We start from the raw sequence: 21,159 nt of genomic DNA, 5'->3' as shown, positions 1-21,159 counted from the left end.
TTTTTTAATCGCGGTAAAAGCTCTGGCGGTTTTGCGGAAGCACTTCATCTTTACTCACACTCAATGCCGTAAACCAAACATAAGATAGGATGAATTAGAAAGAAAAAAAAACGGGACTCTCTTGTTAAGCAGAGTCGCTGCTCTCGTACCGTGGCCAACGAACGAATCAATATAACCCGCAGTGGATGTTTATAGTTCTTCCTGCGACAGCAATCCACTCGGCACGGCGCCGCTGACGCAAAGCCGCCAGACCGGAAGGAAGTAAACCGGATTGGTTGGTGCCGCACTCTGACGAGGCCATCCATCTTTATGTTGTTACATCAACGCGCCTTAAGCACCCACCAACCTAATTTAATACAATTTCTTTAACATAAGCCATTGCAGTTTTGCACTGTCCGCCCCGGGAAGAAAAAAATTCATAAATGCAAAATAAGAAATAAACGTGAGAACATGAACCTACAGAAATCATGTCTAAATCAGCTAATGCCAATCAGATGGACCCAGCGATGAACCTGAGCAGGTATTATGGAAATAAAAAAAAAAACAACGACGACAGCATATACGAACACATTCACGCATAAATATCAGACAGCACAAGAAATACGTGGAAGTAATTTAATCGTGAAAAATTAATTACAGCGCAGACGAAAACATTGGGCTAACAACGACGAAAAAGGTTTCAACAAGAACAATAGTAAATGCAACAGACAACAGAACCTAGACAACACAGTAATTATTATACGACACAAACGATGAAGATAAAAAGATATGGACAGCACAACGACGACAACACCGGTGACAAAACAGTTGCGACATTTCGGGAACTGGCACCCGTTCCCGTCATCAGGCATATATTGACTAGGCGTGCCCTTCAACATGAGTCCCGCCGAACGGTATCAGCCCTTTCCTGCTTTGAGAACCGCGCTTCTAAGTTAACGCCACCGTCTCAACTTCACAACGAAATACCCAAGCCGAAATAGGAAAGGAAAGCTATCTATTTCCAGAGCAGACGCCAACATTAAAAAATTGTAACTTCGCAATGAAGATGTATGCGAAAATCAATTGCATAAATTTTTTTAAGGTTTTCTGCATTAATTCAACAACTTGATCTCGCGAGAACATTGTGGTATTAAAAGTGCGCCTACATAGAATTAACAAATGAAAGTATAACATTCTTAATAGCGTTGTGTTGCAGTCTTATAAACGTTTTAAAAAAGTCCACACAGCTTATCAATAACGGAAAAAAACAAAGATAAAATATTTCTAAATAACTTCCGTGTGATCACTGATATTGCCCACTATCTATTTTTTCTGGAGAAAAGGGTATGAATCATTTCAACGTGAAATATAAACCTCCAAAATAGTTTCTTTTTACAATTTTTCATCGTGCAGAATCATATTATAAACACACACACATATATATATATATACACACACACTTTCAAAAATTCCTTCTATATTTGCACCACACACCGAAGTTCACACGAAAGACGTGTTTATTTACAAATGACAGGGGAAGGAAAAATTACATTCAAGGCGGACAGTTCGGCGAAAACACAATTTTATAAAACATGTAGTTATCCTAAAATTGTATTATATATATGTGTGTGTATATATGTATATATGTATATATATATACACACACACACAGTTTCAATCAACCTCAGGCAATCTATTGAACAGCGTGGTAAAACCAGGATGTGGAACAAGGATCTCAAACATGTGGACTGTCAACATTAAGCTACTTTAATAAATTTATTTATATTTCCAATTTACTTAACTATAGGCTTGAACTAATATGATAAGATTTTTATTTGGTTAAGTACAATTACTATACTAGTCTATATAAGAACTGATTAAATTATAATTAAGCAAACTAAACAGAATTTTCGTCAGTCTCTTTACTAACTATACAGAGTGTTTTATATTGTTTATGTTATCTTGAGCTGATATCCAAGATGAGCGAAAATTTACACGAAAGTAATTATCGAACTTCTGAAAGTTTTTCACAAACAAAAAAAATGATTAAAATTTTAATAATAAGATTATTTTCTCATCTTCTTAATACTACGGAGAGAGTTTATTCGAGAATAATAAAAAAAAACTTAAGTTTTGAACTCTTTTGCATTCTTTTGTATAGACGAAGAAAGCATTTTTGTTCTAAAAAAAAAAAAAAAAAAAAAAGAGTTCCGGGGGTTAGATAGCTAGCTCATCACGGAAGGGAACAGAAATTCCAATTTGGCCGTGTTTGCTGTCTCGCAGAATATACTAATCTGCGATTGCAAATTACTCATTCATGAACTTTGTTCCCGCTCTGGGCTGTTGGTAATTTCCCATTAATTCTGAACGTGTTTTATATCGGCGCACGTGGAAAATATGCGCACAGATCACCGGGACTCATCGCCGCCGGCGCAATCAACCTTCCCTTTGTGCTTTTTCCATCCCCAGGGTCGTCCACGGCGGGCTTGTTTGGAGAAGCCAATGGAATATTTAAGTCGTCGCAAGAAAGTTGCAGAATACACCCTGCCAGGCCGTACAGCAGTGATATCTTTGCGAGCTTCAGTTGCCTTTGTTGCATAAAGCTTCTTCCAAATGTAACTTCCTTTTTAGTCTTCAGGAAAAAAAATTAAATATCCCTCTAAATATCGTAGATACCCACACACAAGAAAAAAATTATTTTAAGTTCTATAAGGAGTTGTTTGTTTTAAAAAATCAGTTTGAAATATTTATAATGCTTTTTATAAATAATAAAAAATAATTATTAAATTGAGTAATTGAATTAATTACAAGAGCATATTTCCCAGGCAGACAAAATAAAAATTAGTGTATGACATTAATACTCACGAATACGTTGTAGACCTATCGCGAACAATAACCCTGTGTGAAGTCCTTTTGACTATCCAAACTTATCTATTACACTGAGATATAACCATCGAGACTTGAAGAATCGTAATTTTCAGAATACAGCAGGAGAGTCTGCGTTTGAACATGGATGTCTTAAGCGATTCAGACGCGAAAAAAAAAAGTTTTGAATATATCACCGCAAGAATTACATGCTTCTTAGGCTGCAGGTTTTTTACGGGGAAAAAAAGTTGAAAACATAATTATAACTTACGGTCAGAAGTTCTTCCCAAAGCTGGTAAACGCATTGGAGGTTAAAGATGAGTTATTTATTTAAAAAAATGTGATTAGGTTATACGATGGAAAACTCAGCGCATGGATATTGTAAAATTAATCAGACTTCTATTACCACTAAAAAATTGTGTCACTGCCGTAACATAATTTAACTGAAATAGGTGAGGGTAACACTCTCACATGCCATACATTTTCCCCACGGAAGTTTACCCCTTATAACTTTCACATCATTTAACCAGTGGAAATAACTTGAATTGGTCACGATAGGATTCAAAAGTCTGTAACAAATTTTAGTTGAGTGGAAAAGAACACATCTTCTCTCCTTCGGAATGGCTACGATCCGGTATAAATGTATGCTTTGTAAATAATAGTGTAGTTTTTTTTTCTTAGGCCTATCCTAAATATATTTTACTAAAAAAATATACTTTTTTTTTAAACTGTCGTAAATTTAATTTCATAGATTGAGTCGATTAAAACACGATGAGTTACGGACTAATGGTCCACGGGTACACAAACCACCGACAAAGCGGCGGGTGATGAAAACGCAGTACGAAGAGAAACGTGAAAATTAATTTGGCAACCATTGTTAAGTTCTAAAGTGAGTTCAGTAATAAAGCAGAAAAAGGTTTCATTTCAGATATTTTTTTGTTTGTTAGGTAATAATGCAAACGGTAAAATGTATGCGAAGGATATCACAGAAGATTAAATGATGGTGGGAAGATATTTATTATTTTTAATTTTTTTTAGTGTATCACGTCGCACTCATCCACACAGGCTCAAGGTTTTAATACCACTTGATCACCAACTCAGTGCTAGTAAATATGTGTCATGTCGGGGTGTTGGTTTCGAACCCACGACCCTCGAAGCGTGAGCGGGTCGCCTCAGCGATTACAGCCACTTTTTAATACACAATGCTTGCCTCCCTGGTGCTACCAGGGTGACAACTATCCTCCTTGAATTATTTATTATTTGTTATTAGTTACTACTGATGAGTAACATCTCAGCCCTCGGTAAACGACATTCGGTAGGAGTAATTGTGTGAATGGATTGGCAGTCGCATGGAACAGGAATGTGTAACCAGGGTGCTGCCATCTGTGGCGGGTGGCGCGAACCAAATTTCACAGAGACAAAGGGAAACATTATGGCATTAAGTGTTTTGTGAATTTTAATAAGATGGGCAGTATTTTAATAAATTCCTTCTCTAAAACCAGGTCCAAAGCCGAGGTTCAGTATTTTTTTTGTAGTCTTTTTCGCTTTTTATCGGAGCTGTTTCGTTATATATTTTAAGCTTTCGCTCTGTAGATCGAATGATTTAATAGTTGACGTAGCTGCCCCTGCAGCGAATTCTAGCGGCGGGTGCGGAAACTACCAGTTTTTTCGAGTAAAAAAAATTATAGTCAAAGACACCATTTTCGTATATTTATCATGCTCGGCATTATTTTAAATAATTCTACGTTGAATTTCGTGTCCTAGTTTTGATTTATAAGTGTATTTGTAACGAAGAACGCATTAATTTCTCGTTACCTAATTTAGATGTTTACACATCACTGGTAAGTACTGAAGGACTCGCTCGCATTATTAAACTTATATTGTCATACTTATTATTACTTATTAGATAACATACTAAATTACTTTATATAATTGTTGACTATATGTATATATATATATATATACACACAAAATTACATCCATGCCTTTACTGGGACTGGAAACCGAAACCCTCCGACTAGCCACGGAGGTCGGCTGGAAATGAGCGGGTGAGTAGATTATTGGGGAAAACATTGTAATGCACGACCTTTAGGGACACGGTTATGTACACCTCGGCAACCGGGACTGGAAATATGCTAATGCGCGGCTTCACGCGCATTGCAGATACACGCGACGGAGGTCTGTGGTTTGAGGTCAAAATGCGGACTACCCCCCCCCCCCCCTTTTTTTTCTCCCGCTGGGGATGCCTGCGCCGCGGAATTAACACGGCTTACAGTGCGAGGGGTTCTGGGTTCGAGTCCCGGGTAAGGCATGGGTGTAACATATGTTATGCTGATTTTTTTATTACGATATAACAATATTTTAAGGAAAAATTGACTCTTTGGCTGTTGGCGTAAGCTGTAGGCCTCATAGAAGAAAATAAAAAAAGAGGGTCGATCGTCCTGCGGATTAGAGTCATCGGTAGTTCAAGGCTCGCTTCAGGGCCACTTACGGTTTGTTTCACTCTTAGATAGCAGTAACTGAGCAAGTGTAACCCACTGATGCCAGATTTATACTACCTAGCTTGTTAACATTAACAGTATTAATTATTGTATTATCGATGATCGTGATAATTTTTAGAATTTATTTTAAACTTTACCAATTTTTTTTTAAATTTTTTTAAGTCCTAGATAAAGTTAGTATAGTTATTACAGTAGGGGTACATTATGAAAAAAAAATATCAACTCTAAAACACCAATTATTATTTTACGGGAGAAAATATTTGTGGTAGTCGATAACCATTAATAACAAGACATTCCATTAACTAATATCTATGGTCGTTCAAAAATTTAATACTAATATATATTTTAAAAATAGTATATATATTACAAGATTGAAACCAAGATGGCGACTCTCTAATACATTTTCTTAGGAAAGAAACTTGAATATTATCACCTGGTGATATTGATGAAATAAAACAAGAAACTGTATTTCCAATACTCTCATTCAAAATTTTACTTTGAATAATACAATTTTTCTTTAAAACAATAATTTTTATTTACAAAGTTGTGTCCAAAACTTTTGTGCTCTTTGCATATATCTGGAAACGCAGTATACTGAAACAAGGACAGTGATAATGGCAGAAAGTGTGCATTAGAAAGAAAGAGTAAATGCACATTAAAATTCACACATCAATCTAAGGATGAGGCGCGCTATACACCCGGGTCCCGCAGCCTGGTCCACGGCTAACAGCGATGAGGAAACAGTCCAACAGGGGAGACACAGACCTGGTGAAAGAAGGAAATCACGCATGCGCTGGTAGGCACGTTTCCCGCTGAATCCACAATCCCTGCACGCCTTATCGCCGTTGAACATTCAAGTCCAATAACAATAATACACTGCACGAAGCTCGCAAAAAACTCCAGATATGTCATCTCGCGCTGAGTCCATAAGAGATCATCGTCGTGGACCGCCAGTTCGGTCGGTTCATCTCACAAGTTCCCAAAACCACAATGGTGCAACGAAAATGTGTTCGAAACATGATAAAACTGTTTTGTGGTGCTTCTTAATGTGTATTGTTTATTTTAAAAAGGAATTCGAAGACCCATCGCAAAATAATGTACAACGAAAAACCGTAAATACGGACATAGTTCGATAAGCGCATACATTATGTACATTTGTACGTATGTGTGGGAATATTAATATAAATACCTTAATAAACCAACTTTTATTTGAACACGCAAAGTCCAATATAAAATTAAAATAAAAATACAGTAAATAGTAAAAGATAAAAGCTGTCACGTACATCATATTATTCTAAGCAGGTGATGAAAAGTAAACAAAAGAAATTCATCAAGAAACTTTTTTCTGATATTAAAAGTATATCCAGCCATTAACGAGAAAAACCTCTGAAAAACCGCCAATGCGATTCTCTAAACTACCAAGTCAATACAAACAGATGTCTGTAAATCAGGACGAATAAAGTACAGAAAAAAAAATCCTTGTACAATAGATTGAAGGAGTGCAGGCCAAAGCGACGTCTTCAGTTGGCGACGCTTAAAACACGACTCAACTGCGAATGTTTTGACCTCGGCACGCCCTTCGACAGACCGAGTTCTTGCCCTGTAAGCGCTGCGGACAAAAGGAAACCGACCGAGAAGAAAGAAAAAAACCAAACATGGGGATCGAGAAAACGAGAGAACGCAAGAGTTCTGAAAAATAAAAAAGAAGTTTAGAAAAATAAAAGGAGAGTAAATGATAAAGCTATAAAAATCCAAGGGGGGAAAAATCAAAGTAAACCCGGAAGAAACATGAAAGGAGAATCGGGTGGAAAGAAAAAGCAATCACAGAAACGTAAGACCTAACTTCTGGGACTTGCCATGCATCACTGACAGCGAGGACACTAGATCCGCTCCCCCCCCCCCCCCTTCTGTAAAATTAAAATGATGAAACGTAAATGGTATTAAATCCGGAATACTTTGTAACTCAGCTGGTCAAGTTCTCGCTTGACTAGCTCACCGGCGTCTTGGAACGGACACCCGGAGAAAACGTACTGAACTGATTAGGAACCAACTCTACAGAGTCAGTCGGAATGGGTAGAGGAAGTACCACGCCGAAAAAAATAAAATTGTGGACAATAGAGGTGCTACCCACAATTATTTCAATGAAATAATTTTGTTACAGCGACGAATTTCGCTGTGGTAGTGGAACTTCGTTCAATTTAACACAATCCAGACGTTGAGTGTTCCATCTTAAATACTTTATTTATTAATCACAATAAAAAATTTTCAACTCCAGCTTGAAAGACGTGTCTATCAGCCTTGGGAATCATTTCAGACCAGTAGTCGTATTCGAGGTTTTCAACTTATTTTGTCAGGATGAACCTGCGGCAGAAGTTTGGTCAGTAGATTTCGGACTCACTTTGTGTAGTTACTTTCCGAAAACCAACAGGTAAAGTAACATGGCAGGTTGTTCGTGGAAGTCACGGAGGGGAAACTCTGTATGGCTTGCCCGCAGAGGAGAATAATCCGGTGATGTATGAAGTAACGATGCAGTAAATCTCCGGTGCGCGCATGGAATTAAGATGAAAACAATAAATTATGAAAAAATCGATGGCTTAGAGGGAAAATTTGAATCTTCGTATAATATGAGAAGGGAGAACAGAGAAGAAAAATCCGAAGAGGGAGGATTTTTACGGATCCGTGACTCCTGCATTTTCCCCCCTTTTGGCAACGAAGGAAGCGAAAGGCAACAAAAAAAGGAGGGGAAGTATGGGGCGTAAAGGAAGAAAAATGGTTGCCTTGTAACAAAAGGAAGCGTCCAATGAATTATGAAATAAGACCCCGGCAGGGGGTGGGCGAGGAGTTATGGTATAGCGCCGGCGCCAATAAGGTGGTCCATCAATGGAAGAACACGGTAACAAGTCAGCCGAGATTCACAGTCGCTTCTCGGAGGAGACTTGCGCCCGTTAAGTGCAACCAGGCAGAAAGGGTTTATCCTGGGCATTTGTAGAGTGTTACGCCCGGAAAAAAGGATAGCCATGTACTCAGCTTCAGAATATCTTAAAATAAAGCACCGCAACGTCGCGTATCGTGCTACATATTTCACAGTTCTTACGAGCAGAATATAAGGCACACCTATACACGCGTCAATGATCAATGTATTTTGTATGCATAATTACGCAGATTAATATAGATAACATTCTATTATACATAGAATTGTATTCCATGGCGTTGCGGGGACCTTTCGCGATTACAGAGCTGAAATACAAATCCGTTAAAACGTAATTATTTCACTAAAACTGTCTGGAACAAAAGTTAAAATAAATTAAAAAAAAAATTACATAGTTTTAAAAAATATATTAAAATCGAAACGAAGGAAATAATAACAATAATCCAGAAATATAAATCCAAAAACGAAGTTTGTAGAAAGAATGTCTCCTAAAAATAAATACGTTTGTGCACATGTGTAACTTACGTTTACCTTCCTTATACCTTATACGGTTGTAATATACGGTGGGTGTGTGTGGCTGAGATAGTAACGACAGTGCACTGAAAATGCTAACTATTTGAAAACAAGTCGGTTAGACTTGATTATTCCGATCGCAATCAATGCCGAAACCTCAACTACCACAACCTTAACAACCCACACTCCGCATCAACTGTTTCCCATACTGCATGTTCAAAAAGTGTTCGAGGTAGGAAAAGTGTATAAAAAAATGAATCGAGCTCGCACGCAGAGTTACAAGAGCGTGCGTGGAATTGATAGCGATTGGCTGATAAAGACCTGTACTTAGTTCTTGGAATCACCACCTATGGCTGTTGGAAAAACCGACATGGTTTGAGCATTATTTGCTCACGCACTTTACTAATTCTGAGTATCTCGGTGGCGTCATCAAAATAACAGGAACCTACCACATGGGACCTCCGGCACAAGTCCGTGTAGTTAATAAATTAGTGTGCGCTTGTGCGGTATCCATTCATGATGTTCCCCCCCCATCCCCTACCAAAAAAAAATTAAGGCAATTAATCCAATATATTTTTAAGCTATATACGACTGAGTAATTTTATTTTAAATCTCTTTGACTCACTGTTAAAATTTTTCACCTCAAATTTACGAAGAACGCTAATTACAAATTATCCAGGGATCTTCATAAATTTTAGGACACTAAGTAGGTAAACTTACTTTGGACATGAATTCAAAAGAATATTCTTGGTATATTAAATAAAAACATTCAAAAACATGTTAATTATACAGTACGAACACTCTGTGTTTACCTTTGTTTTAAATTACTAAAAACCCTTCGTTTATATCAGGTGAAATCTTCGTTGGAAAGTCCGTAAATTTACTGTAATTTCTAACACTGCTGATTATTTTAAGCAAGCGAGCAAAAAAAAACCAGTTCAATCGTACAGCAGAGATAACCCATCAAACACGACTGTAATCAGAACGATTAACTTATACAACTAATAATAGTTGTCAAAGATTTCAAGTTAGTTTTTAAGGGTATATATAAATAGTAAATAAATATAGATGTTAACCCCCCCACCCCCACAATGGGATTTTTTTTCGGAGCAAGAAATTTCATTCAGTTCAGGCGAGGCAGAACACTTCGGATGAAAATAAAATGATGTATCCGATGTGATACACTGAAAGTCCTCTCTTTCTTCCGCGCCCCGGATAAAAAATGAACTGGATGGCTCGTTCGGACGCAACGGGGGCCAGGAGGTGGTCTGATAGGGCCCGAAAGGGGAAAGAAGGGAGGGGAGGAGAGAAATTGCCTGTTAGGAACTCTCCGCGTCGAGACGGACGGGTACGTCTCTTCCAATCATCGCACGCGTCAGTCCTAATGGGATGTCATCGAACTCCTCCCCCCCTCCCCCGACCAAAACAGGAGGGAACCTGTCAAAACAGGGCTTTCCGCCACCTTGCGCCCCGCGGACACACTGCGCGGGAGATACGGCACAGGCGGAGGACGCGATAACAAATGGAAACCTCACAAGGAGGGAACAAAACAACTACGAAAATAAAATTCATCCCCCCGCCCCTTTTCCGTCCTTCCTTTTCCGAGGGAGACTCGTAATGCGGCATCCGCTTCTCTTTGTTTATTTCATCCTGTTAACTATTTTTTTGGTAAGCAGCCAGATGCCACAAAAAGAAGGATGAACTTAAAAAAAAAGCGAGAGAAAGAGAGAACAGGAAGGGTATTTTGCGGTTAGTGGGTGGATTGAAGGTGGGTGAAAAGAAAAAAAAATACTGCCGTAGGCAATACCGGGTTGTCATCAGCATTAGTCTCCGTCGCTATAAAGAGAGCGGACAGTGTTGCCACTTTTTCTCTCCGCACTCTGTCGACATATTGCCCGGTTCCGACCTGTGTGCTGATGAGAGACAAACCAAAAAACCCATTCCTAAAAAATCCAATCGGATTGATGTACATGTGAATTTGTTGTTTCTGGTGCACTATTGCGAGAAAAAATTAGCTTTGGATCTTCGTGTTTTTAGTAATCAACTTTATTAATCAATTTTCCTGAAGCATTTTCAACATTTTGCTTAAATTTCTCTTAATTTGTGTGCTACTGTGAAATGCATACATATACATATTCTGTATTGCGGTTATTTTACTCTCAAGTACAGATGGCAATCAGTGTTTATAGTTTTTTTTACATCACAACCAAATTGATAGATTTTTATATTGGAAAAGCTTGCTTCATTACAAATTCGAAATAGGATTTTTTGAAAATTCACTGCTTCGTAAAACGATATTTATAATTTTGTGAGTTCCTGGGACATAATTCGCTTGAAAAACGTAGTTGGGCAACAGCATCATATAACAAGTATAAACGTAAACACATGCGGAGACTGTGAAGTCTTAAATTTTATTTTTGATCTTTCCCAGAAATAAATATCACGTTTCCAACACGGTAGTATTCCAATAAAACGAAATGAAGCCTGGCTCTAAAAATATATAGTTATTAATTTTTTTTAAAAAGATTTTTAAGTAAATTTCCCTGGAAACCATTTTCTTAGCTCTTTTGTATTTTTCTATCAACTAGTTTTGCTTAAAAACAACCTCTTCAACGAGTAGATACATTAAGTAGGCTACACTAGAATCCAATACCAGACAGCAATATGCTCTCAACAGTGGCATGAGTGAAAGTGCAATATATTTACCCTATAAATAATGTACTTTATTTCCTGTCTACAAACATTTCTTAATTTCAAAAAAAAAAATCGAAACACTGGAGGTTCATGTTTACAAAAAAATTGTCAAGTGATAAAAAAAGAATATTTTCCTAGAAAATAGATTTTTTACTATATATAAAAAAAAATACAAATTTAATGCTGCGCATATCTTCTGTTTCTGGTGAAACAACGGCAGATTTGCGGCACAAAAATTAAGAAGGTATCAGGTATTTGTTTCTAGAGTATTTGCTTTAATAGCTCTATAAATAACACGGATGGAACATACTGTACCAGGCTACCTGTAAGAATCGGATTATAAATTTTACAACGAACTGCTGAGATTTTTATGTGAATTAAGATAAACTCGCATTAACACTGAAAAGCATGCCAATATACCGTATAACACTGAAAATAAACTTTAAATATATAAACAAGCAACATTTGAATTAAAATTTAATTAATAATAAAACTTTAATTTTTTAAACATATAAAATTCATTTCATATCATTATGCTAATAGTTTATCTTATTTGATCATGTATCTATTAATAACTTATTATTTCACATTCGTCAAAGTTTGTACATGTTTCAAACAGCAAATTTTTGCCAATTTATTTTTGTTTTATTAAATCTTCTAAGATATTCTTATTAGAAATTATTTTTTATAATATGTATAATCTATAACAGTAAAGAATTCACTAGTTTGGTGAAACAGATGTTATTAATCGTTAAGCATTAATTGTTGTGCATTAAAAAAATGACTAAAATTAAACCACATAAATATTTTGCTTATTGGAGCCTCAACGACTATGAAAATAAATTTAAACATATTATGTTTGGTTAATCCATATCCAAGTCAGAAATGGATAGCCTATATGAGAATATCTGAAATCTAAAAAAAAATTTCAAAGCATAAACTGAATAAAGAAAAATTACTTACTCTTGGGAACAATGGTTTTCGACTATGTGTGTAATTATAATACATAAAAAGAGTAAAAAAAACTCTAAATGTAATAACTTGTACACTAGACTCAACAGTTCTATGTGCAAACCGCTCGATGTCATATTGTGCATACTGACGTTTTTTTCAGAAGCAGGTCTCAGCAGGCTAGGAGCCAGTGTATACCTGATTACTTCTAAATCTGGGAACATGGGTTCGTGTCCCACTTTCCCACATCGGAATTGTTGCTTTTAGAATTATTAAGTTTGTGAACCGTATGAAACTATGCCTCCTGGGCTGAACATCAATTCATAATTTTAAGGAAAAACCTATTTACTTTTAAGTAAGTATAGTGTTGAAATCACAATTGTAACATCATGTCAGCACAAATCAGATACGCTCACATGAAGCTAGAATATTTTGAGCAAAAATTTTGGAGGTAAAAAAAAAATTCATTCCTCTTAATACAATTCGTGTGGACTAGATAAACAAGCGCAGGAAGCAACGGCCGGAAAACTTGGCAACGCCGCGGGACGCATTTACTCCCGTGCCATTTGTCCGTAATGCGCGGCACTTGGATCAGCGCAAGCTCGTCAGGGGTGGGAAAAGGATGGTTTGTGTTGAAGAAGAGAAGGACGAGCTGGACTCGCTCGCTCCTTTCGACTGCAGCGCGCGGCGGAAGACAGATCAACTAGATGGCAACACCCGGAGACATGGGGTTCGGAACATTGTAAGAATATTGCATTCTATGACAAAATTGACGTACTACTTTATCACACTGCAACACAAAAAAAAAAACATTGTGGAAATTGTGCTTAACCACGCCAGAAAATTTTTAATAAATGCGAATTAAAATTTTTCGTATTTAAAGAAGCCTGTCTAGTCAGAGGGGTATCTGTCTAAGAGAGGTGGGATGATAAGTGCGACGCTCGCTGGTGCTTCCAGCGCGGTATCGCCTCTAAGCGCAATGCTGTGGACTGGTGCACAGTCTTCTCGTCGTGCATAGGGCAACTAATAAATCTGAGATGTAATAATATCATTATATGGCGGAGAAATGAGAACAGAAGATGTAATGGAAGTCCCTTGGTTCTATCAAGAATCTGTACCGGATGTCTCCGGCCTAATAATTATTATGGACATAAATGAACTGCTGTAATATTTTCTCTTCTAAAAATAGTTTGAAAATTACATCCGGAAACAGAACTATTCATCCGCCCTCAGCGTATTTTAAAAAGCTTTTTTTTTAAAAAAAACAGACACCACTCGGATGTCTTGAGCACAGTCTTCAAATCACATGTTTTAATCTGGAGCTCTACACACCGCGTGTACGTCGAATCTTTAAACACAGTCACTTAGATAAAATACAGTCCTTCAGAACTGTTTCCATAGTACAAACACTACACTTCACCCAATGTTTCGGGACGAACATCGCGCAAGGTTATCGGCTGGACAACATCCATGCAGGGATGTACGTCTGGCCACCCCCTCCCGGGCAGAAGACAACCTCGTTGGGGGGGGCGGAACCAGTCCGGTTTACTTCCTTCCGGTCTGGCGGCCGCGCGGCAGCGGCGCCGTGGAGTGGATTGCTGTCGCAGGAAGAACTATAAACATCCACTGCGAGTTATATTGATTCGTCCGTTGGCCACGGTACGAGAGCAGCGAGTCTCGTGGCGTTCGTCAAACAACCCAGTAGTTCCGTATCACCGCACTTTTATTAGTGTGGAAGAGGGAGGGATGCGCTGAAATCAGTTCACTTATTGACTATTGCAAAATTTAACTGGTGACTAAGAAATTAAAATTTTAAACTAACATACTTTTGCAGTCTTAAAAATACAAATATAAATAATTAAATGGTTAGCAATATTTTACAATATTTATTATATAATTTGTACCGTATAATTTGTATTTCTGGGGGCAACCATAAGACACAAATAATAACATAAAAAGAGTATTTATCATGAATGCTTACTTGACTACTTTTTTAATATTTGGTAGCTTATCTTTGTGGACAAAATTCGCAACTAAAGGGCCCCGCCTATCCGAGTCACATACGGTGTACAGAGCTTCACAAAAAAAAAAAACGATGAAATTTGAGAACTGCCTAAAATATCGAATTGCGTATGTTTACGAAAATCATTTAAGAATACACTGATGGGCAGATGAGTCGTCCTGTTTCCGTTATTTCGTTGTTAAACCGTATTTTCAGAATAATAATGTTTAGGCATGAAACACCCGGGACAGATACTTCGAATCTTAAAGCAGCCACGAGACTTGCATTACACCTTAATATTAATTTTCTGCCATATAACGTTACGAATGCCACTCAAATCTCACTGTGGCCCTATATACACGTGAAGTCCACAACCTCGCGCTTGGAGATACCGCGCGAGAAGCCACCAGCGGGCGTCGCCTCACTAACACGGATACGCCCCTAACTAGGCGGAACCCTTGACAAACCATGCAACGTTTACAACGTGAAACATGTGTAGAAATTGCCTTTGGAAAAGTTAATCTAATGACATGAAAACGCATTGTTGAAATTCTGAGGTTGCGTTAATGGCTATGCCAGGGGTTGGTATGATTCGTTTGATTGTGCGGGCACCTGTTCACGCCCCTGCAGACGCGGGAGTGCCAAGAACAATGTCCTTCCTCCCCCCAGCGCACGCCATGTCACGTGACCGGGCGCGACGCCTTGGAAAAACCGCCGGCTAATTGTCACGCAGACACCGTGCGGAGGGGTCGCAAGTGTTGGGGTGGGGAGGAGGAGGAGGGGGAAGAGGGAGTACGTTGAATCATCGGGCGAGTCCTGGCGGAGGGTCAAACTCCCTGGAGACATCCGGGGAGGGAGGGTGTACGTAGCTCTGCCCTCCAGTAAGGGTGTGTGGGTGTGGAGGAGGGGGGACAGCCACACACGACACCAACCCCCCAGAGGACCCCTCTAACGAGTGTCATCATGGGGAGAGAGAGACGAGACCTTGTGGCTGCTGTGTGCCCTCTGTGGTTCGCAATATCCTGTTCCTCCTTCCTTGGGCGTCCGACAGGTTCGCTCGCCGAGGAAAATACTTGCTGTGGACTAAACAAATATTTGTGCAAGGCGAAACATAAACTTTTACTTCGATTTGAAACAATTTCATGGACATGCGCTATTGCTGGTTCGCACTGGTTTTCATAGAGAAATCATTTCAATATTGTGGGTTTCTCAATGACAACCGGAGTAAACCTGCAAATGGAGTATGTCCATAAAATTGTTTTGAATCAATGTTCTCCATTGCCAGAATCATTCAAAAAACGAGACGTTTACTTGCTCTAAAAAAATTTTACTTTGTACATAAAAAAATTGGCAACTTCAGTTGCCAAAACCATTTTGTACAAGTTTTCGAAAACGTTCGTAATTTACAGAATATTCGTAAGCATTAATTCTAAATAGCCTACCTATTTTTTATGCTATGTTATACGTACAAAATTATGTTGAAGCAAGTAGAGTGTTTAATTTGCCGGCCTGGGAGACGAAAAATCGTGTCTAATCGAAAATGCGTTCTGCAGAGCTTTAGGGCATGGCTATTTACACGAAAACTATTTAACATATTAAAAGTACAATTTTACTAACTATAAATATTAAATCGATGTTCTAAACTATTGGCAATTTTTTCAAAATAGCTTCCAAGCCTTTTTAAGAAAGCAACAAAATCAAATTCACAAGGCTTTGTATTAACACGTATTCACTAATAACAACGGATTATCGGATCAAGTCATTGTTGAGTTAACCACTACGTTGGACTCCCCAATCCTGCAAGTACTTGGAAGGATGGCGAACTGTTCAATGGCCGGCCCTTTGAGTTAGGCCAGGGGTCGGCAGACTCCGAGTGGGATGAGTCAAACATTAAGTAAACAGATGCACCAATTTATTAGAGAGCTGCAACGTTTATTTTCTCTGTATCTACATGGAATTTTAAAACAATAAAAAGAGAGATAAAATCAAAAAATTTAATTCACAAATTCAACATAGTTTTAACAATAAAGGGTACTCAATAGAGAAAAAAACACGTAAATGTAAAAAAATATGGTTGCCATTGGTAGAACTCTATTGATAAAACAAGAAAACCCTAATTATTTTAACTAATTGATTATTAAAATGACAGAGCAGCTGGGCGAGTGTAGTGGCGGTGATGGTAGCAGCGAGCGCAGGTTCAGGACATGCCTTGTGATTGTGTCGTCTGATTGTGGCAGTGCAGTGAGTTGTAGAGCTGTGAAGTCCTGTGGAAAGAGCCGCGGTCTGCTGACCGCTGATTTAGGCGAATCGAATTCCGGTTCGACCATCCTGAATTCAGTTTTCCATGGCATTCCAAAATAACTCCTGGCAAATATGATAGCTCATTGCTACGGGCCACGGCCACTGCTTTCCCAAGTTAAGCCAGAAATCTGTAAATCTACGTGTCCATCTTGCAAGATAACTGGATGGTGCTAACCTGTTTTTGAAGTGAAGCCTTCATACAGCTGGTATGCTAATATCAGAATCACAGGTTAACGTAAGTGGGTAGGTAACTGAGTTAGCGTGTGTATCGAATGTAACGAATACAGCTCGATGGCGCGGAGTTTATATATAAAAAAAGTTTTAATTGAAACATCTTGACAGCTGGTTACAGATGGCAGCATAGGCGCATGATTTCGTACTTTACAATGCTTTTGTAAACGTTTACATACTTTTGCATACGTTTGCATATATTTTCATTTTTTGCATATTTTCCATACGTTTGCCTACTTTAGCAACCCGTAACTGCAGCTCTAAAATCTCAACTCTGAGGTTGGATCCGGTGTTCGCATTAGAACTGTGAAAATTTGTATTGACTTTCCAATACGGTTATGTATCAGTTTAAGACATGAGCCTATTAATTCATTCGTAGGCATTAAAAATAAAAATATTTTTTCTTCGCATGATTACGCGTATTTCGTATTAAAATTTTAATTTCCTACTCTTATATGATTTTTTAAAGTATTACATTTAAAATATTTCTTGATTGGGAGAAAACACTCAGTAGAAATTCTCAAGTGTTCGAATTACTTGGAATGTACTGTAAGCGTGAGCCAGTCATACCAACTTGATGATGTGCAATTCTGTTGTTTGGTTTTCAAAATTTTGGAAATTTAAAATTAAATGATCTCCTTGAAGTTTAAAAGGAACTGGCCGCTACAAAACGTTTCCCCCGTGAAGTCATTGGTGTTTATTATTGAATTAATTTTTAAGATAGGCCACAACTGTAGTAATGTTATCAAAAAAAAACATTATGTCATAGCAAAATCCGCCATACTAAACGATAAAACCAACTGTTAAGTCATTAAAACTGTGGAAGCTAATATGGCGTTTCTCAGTTCCCATGTCTGACCGGAAGAGCATTACGGAGCCGCTGGCGAGAGACGTAGATGTTTCTGTCTTGTCATGGCTTGCCAATGTTTGCTCTCCCTCCCCGGCCGATAGCCTCACCCAACGCCCCACCAGTACGTGAAGGAGGGGGGAAGGGGGGAGGGAGGACGGCGGGCAAAACCACGCAACGCTCGTTAGGCGCGGCCGGCGGAGACACGCCAGCGACTGCCCCTCTGAGCTCCAGTTAACGAGTCCGCTTTACTTTTTATCGCAGAGCGCGCACCGCAAACAAAAATCCATCAACTACGCCGCTAAAAAAAAATGCAATACACGTCGGGTGCGAAGTAGATTTATTTGTTTTATGTGTGGCTCCACGGCTATTCGACGCAGGGAAGGAGTCAGAAGTTTGTTAAAGAGAAGGGGGGACGCCCCTTCCGATTTCTATACCACATTTATATAAGCATAGGTCGTATGTGTAGCTTACATAAACATACACGTCCCCTTTTAATATCAAATATGTCTGAAACCCTGGTGAACTATTTATAAAACTAAGAAATTACAAATTCAGCATGATAAAACTGACAGTAAGCTATAGCAAGGACATGAGTTGAACGCGAGTGCCCCGAGAAAACCCCACACACGGTCACGTCCGCCACGTTTTCATCTACTTGATGAAACTCTTAACACTGACAAGACAGACAGACAGACAACGCAAATCTTAAAACGGTTGGTCTAGAAGCATGAAACTTTTGCATAGGAGTTCCTCATATAACATAGTTGAGCGATAATATGTAGAGACCGGAAAAATTCGCGGATTCATTTCGTGATGGGCTGAAAATCAAACTTGTGCACATTTCTGCTGGTTCTGCTATTGGCTCGCAGTTTAACTGGAACTCTCTGGGCCAATGAGAGACTATCGACCAAAGAAGCGTCGAATCACGAGCTACCCAGTGGAGACGCCTCACAATTTAGTACCCAATGAACGCAGGTGTTTACTTGAGAAATGCCGAGGATAAATGGAGGCTATCCTAGAGGTCATTGAATACGCGAATTTTTCCGGTCCCTACTAATACGTGATCTTTGAAAAATTCGTCCACTAAAGGGGTTTAATGGGGGATGATAGTCGCCTAATAAAGTAGTCTGGTAGTCACGTCGTGCTCTGCGGCGTGTATATAACGGCTGCCACGGCTAAACCAGGGAGGAGACGCGCTGACGGTGTAGCCAGTTCGTGCCTGGAGGCGTGAGCGGCGGCCGCACGCCCCCCCGTGGTTCGCGCGTCGCGGTGCCGGCGGCGGGCGTCGCACGCCACCTCCGCTCGGTGCGTGCGGCGCCCGGCGACCCGCCTGACACCGGCGGGCACTCCCCCCAACCCCCCTCCCCCGGAACCCTGCCGCGTGACGCCGCCCTTGATATCTCAATCAGGCCCGCCTCACTCCGCGGAGGTTCCTCCGGAGGAGTCGCGCGCTCAGAACCGTTGAAGCCGCGCGGGACACTCCTCGATTCCCTGACAACGCCAGCTGCTGTTCGGAAATCACAGCCAATTTGCGGAATTTTCAACTAAGAATGCACCTCAAACTAGCTGTTCTTCGTAATCGCAGATAATCGAACCTTCGTGTAAAAACTACGCCGTATAAATGCATGCGAAGAATATTGATGCTCCATTAGAGTGAAATGTTCGGATTAATCAACCATTATTTACATCTCGACAAATGTAATTAATTCTAACAAATGCAATGTAAATGCAGTATATAGAACTTGCAAGTTTTTTTTTTAATGATGAATACAAAGGAAACATGCACGTGGAATAAAAAGGTTTTTGATATTCGAAAAGATTACAGTTATTATTCAATATAAGATTATTAGTGTTTATTCGTGTTCAAAATAAGTGAAATCAAAACCTGTATACTTACGAAGATAGCGGTAAATTTTCGGAGAAACCTGGATGATTTGTAACAAGCGTACTTCGTAAATTTAAGGTAAAAATTTCTAACAGTCTAGCTAGCCTAGTCAATGGGAATCGTCCGGATATGAAATGTCGTGAGGTATAAGTTGAAGTCCTTTCTACCCAACCAATACCCAAAACATTGAGGAAATGGTCTTCGACCACATTTGATGACAGTTTATAACAATGAAATACAATTTCGATCGTTGAAAACAGTCACTGCCATAACATATATTTCTTTAAAACAGTTTCCGCAATGAAATCACTTCAACCAACGTTTCGTGTGTCCAGCAAGCATTACGAAGATCATGAACTGGACGAATAGCGGCTTCGCGCAGTATTCATGAAATAATAAATGCGTGCCACGTCTGCCAAATACAAGAAAAAGGGATCATCTTAATACTACTTATATTCATGTTTCAAAAACAATAATAATGCATAATTAAATTCTTACACTCATGAAAACTTAAAACTTTTGTTGGTAACTATTCCTCGATTAATAAAACACAATTTTTTTGATAGTTTTGTAAATGATTACTAGCATGTAATAAATTATCATAAAATATATACGTAAAAAAATATTTATCTGAGTTGGGTTGGTTTCTAAACAATCTTAAACTTATTGATACATTTTTCGCACCGCCTTGCGAAGTTTAAGCCATTTCGGAATCACGACACACGCAATTCGTAATAAGATTACTTTCAGAATTATTGCAACAGTATCGTCATGATTGTATGGTTATAAGTCAAAATATTCTGTCTCATCCTAGAAAAAAAATGGTCAAAATTATTGTAAACCCTAGATACGTGTTGTAATGGGCCAAATTAAATCAGTACACTCAATTAACAAATTATAAGTAAGTTTAAAATTAATTAAAACACAAACACCATTTTAAGACAAAATTATTTATTATTATTTAAAATGGTTTATACTTAAAAAAAAATTATTACTACAGAAAATTATTTCTCAAACTTACTAACTCAAGTGTTATAAAAGCAGTCATTAGCAGTGTATTTCACACCCGTCAGCGCAGCCCTACATTCGGATGTCACTCCTCGGCTGTTAAAACTGTGCCGGATTAGACCCGAAAAGCACACGCGAGCCGCTTCACGCCGGCAAATCCCTCCTGGACCGTCAACGTCGCTATCTGGTCAGCAGGCCCCGCTGTCCTTGCCTGTGCGGGAACGTGGTGGGGGGTGGCGAAGGCAGAGAGAGAGAGAGAGAGAGAGAGAGAGAGAGTAAAAATAAATCCTGTGGCGAGTGTGTTTTATATGAAAACACGGCGGCGCGGTCTCCACTCGACAAATCCAGCGGAACATTTCCCCTCCCGCGCGGACACAAGTGGCCGGAATTAGTCCGGCCCAGAGCTCGAAACAATAACTCAGCCCCACAACACTTTCCTGAATCCACCAC

General features: G+C 38.9%; 1 protein-coding gene across 1 annotated transcript in view; it reads right to left on the bottom strand.

Annotated features, from left to right (window-relative positions):
* Positions 1 to 21,159, bottom strand: part of LOC134533431 (uncharacterized) — a 524,041-nt gene that overhangs the window by 482,971 nt on the left and 19,911 nt on the right. Inside the window, exon 4 of the mRNA XM_063370954.1 lies at positions 19,018 to 19,190. Coding sequence (XP_063227024.1) covers positions 19,018 to 19,190 — 173 coding nt within the window. The remainder of the gene's footprint in view (positions 1 to 19,017; positions 19,191 to 21,159) is intronic.

This window comes from Bacillus rossius, chromosome 6 (assembly GCF_032445375.1).
Source record: "Bacillus rossius redtenbacheri isolate Brsri chromosome 6, Brsri_v3, whole genome shotgun sequence".
Lineage (NCBI taxonomy): Eukaryota > Metazoa > Arthropoda > Insecta > Phasmatodea > Bacillidae > Bacillus > Bacillus rossius.
Note: the sequence above shows the minus strand (reverse complement) of the source record. Positions and strands in the feature narration are given on the sequence as shown.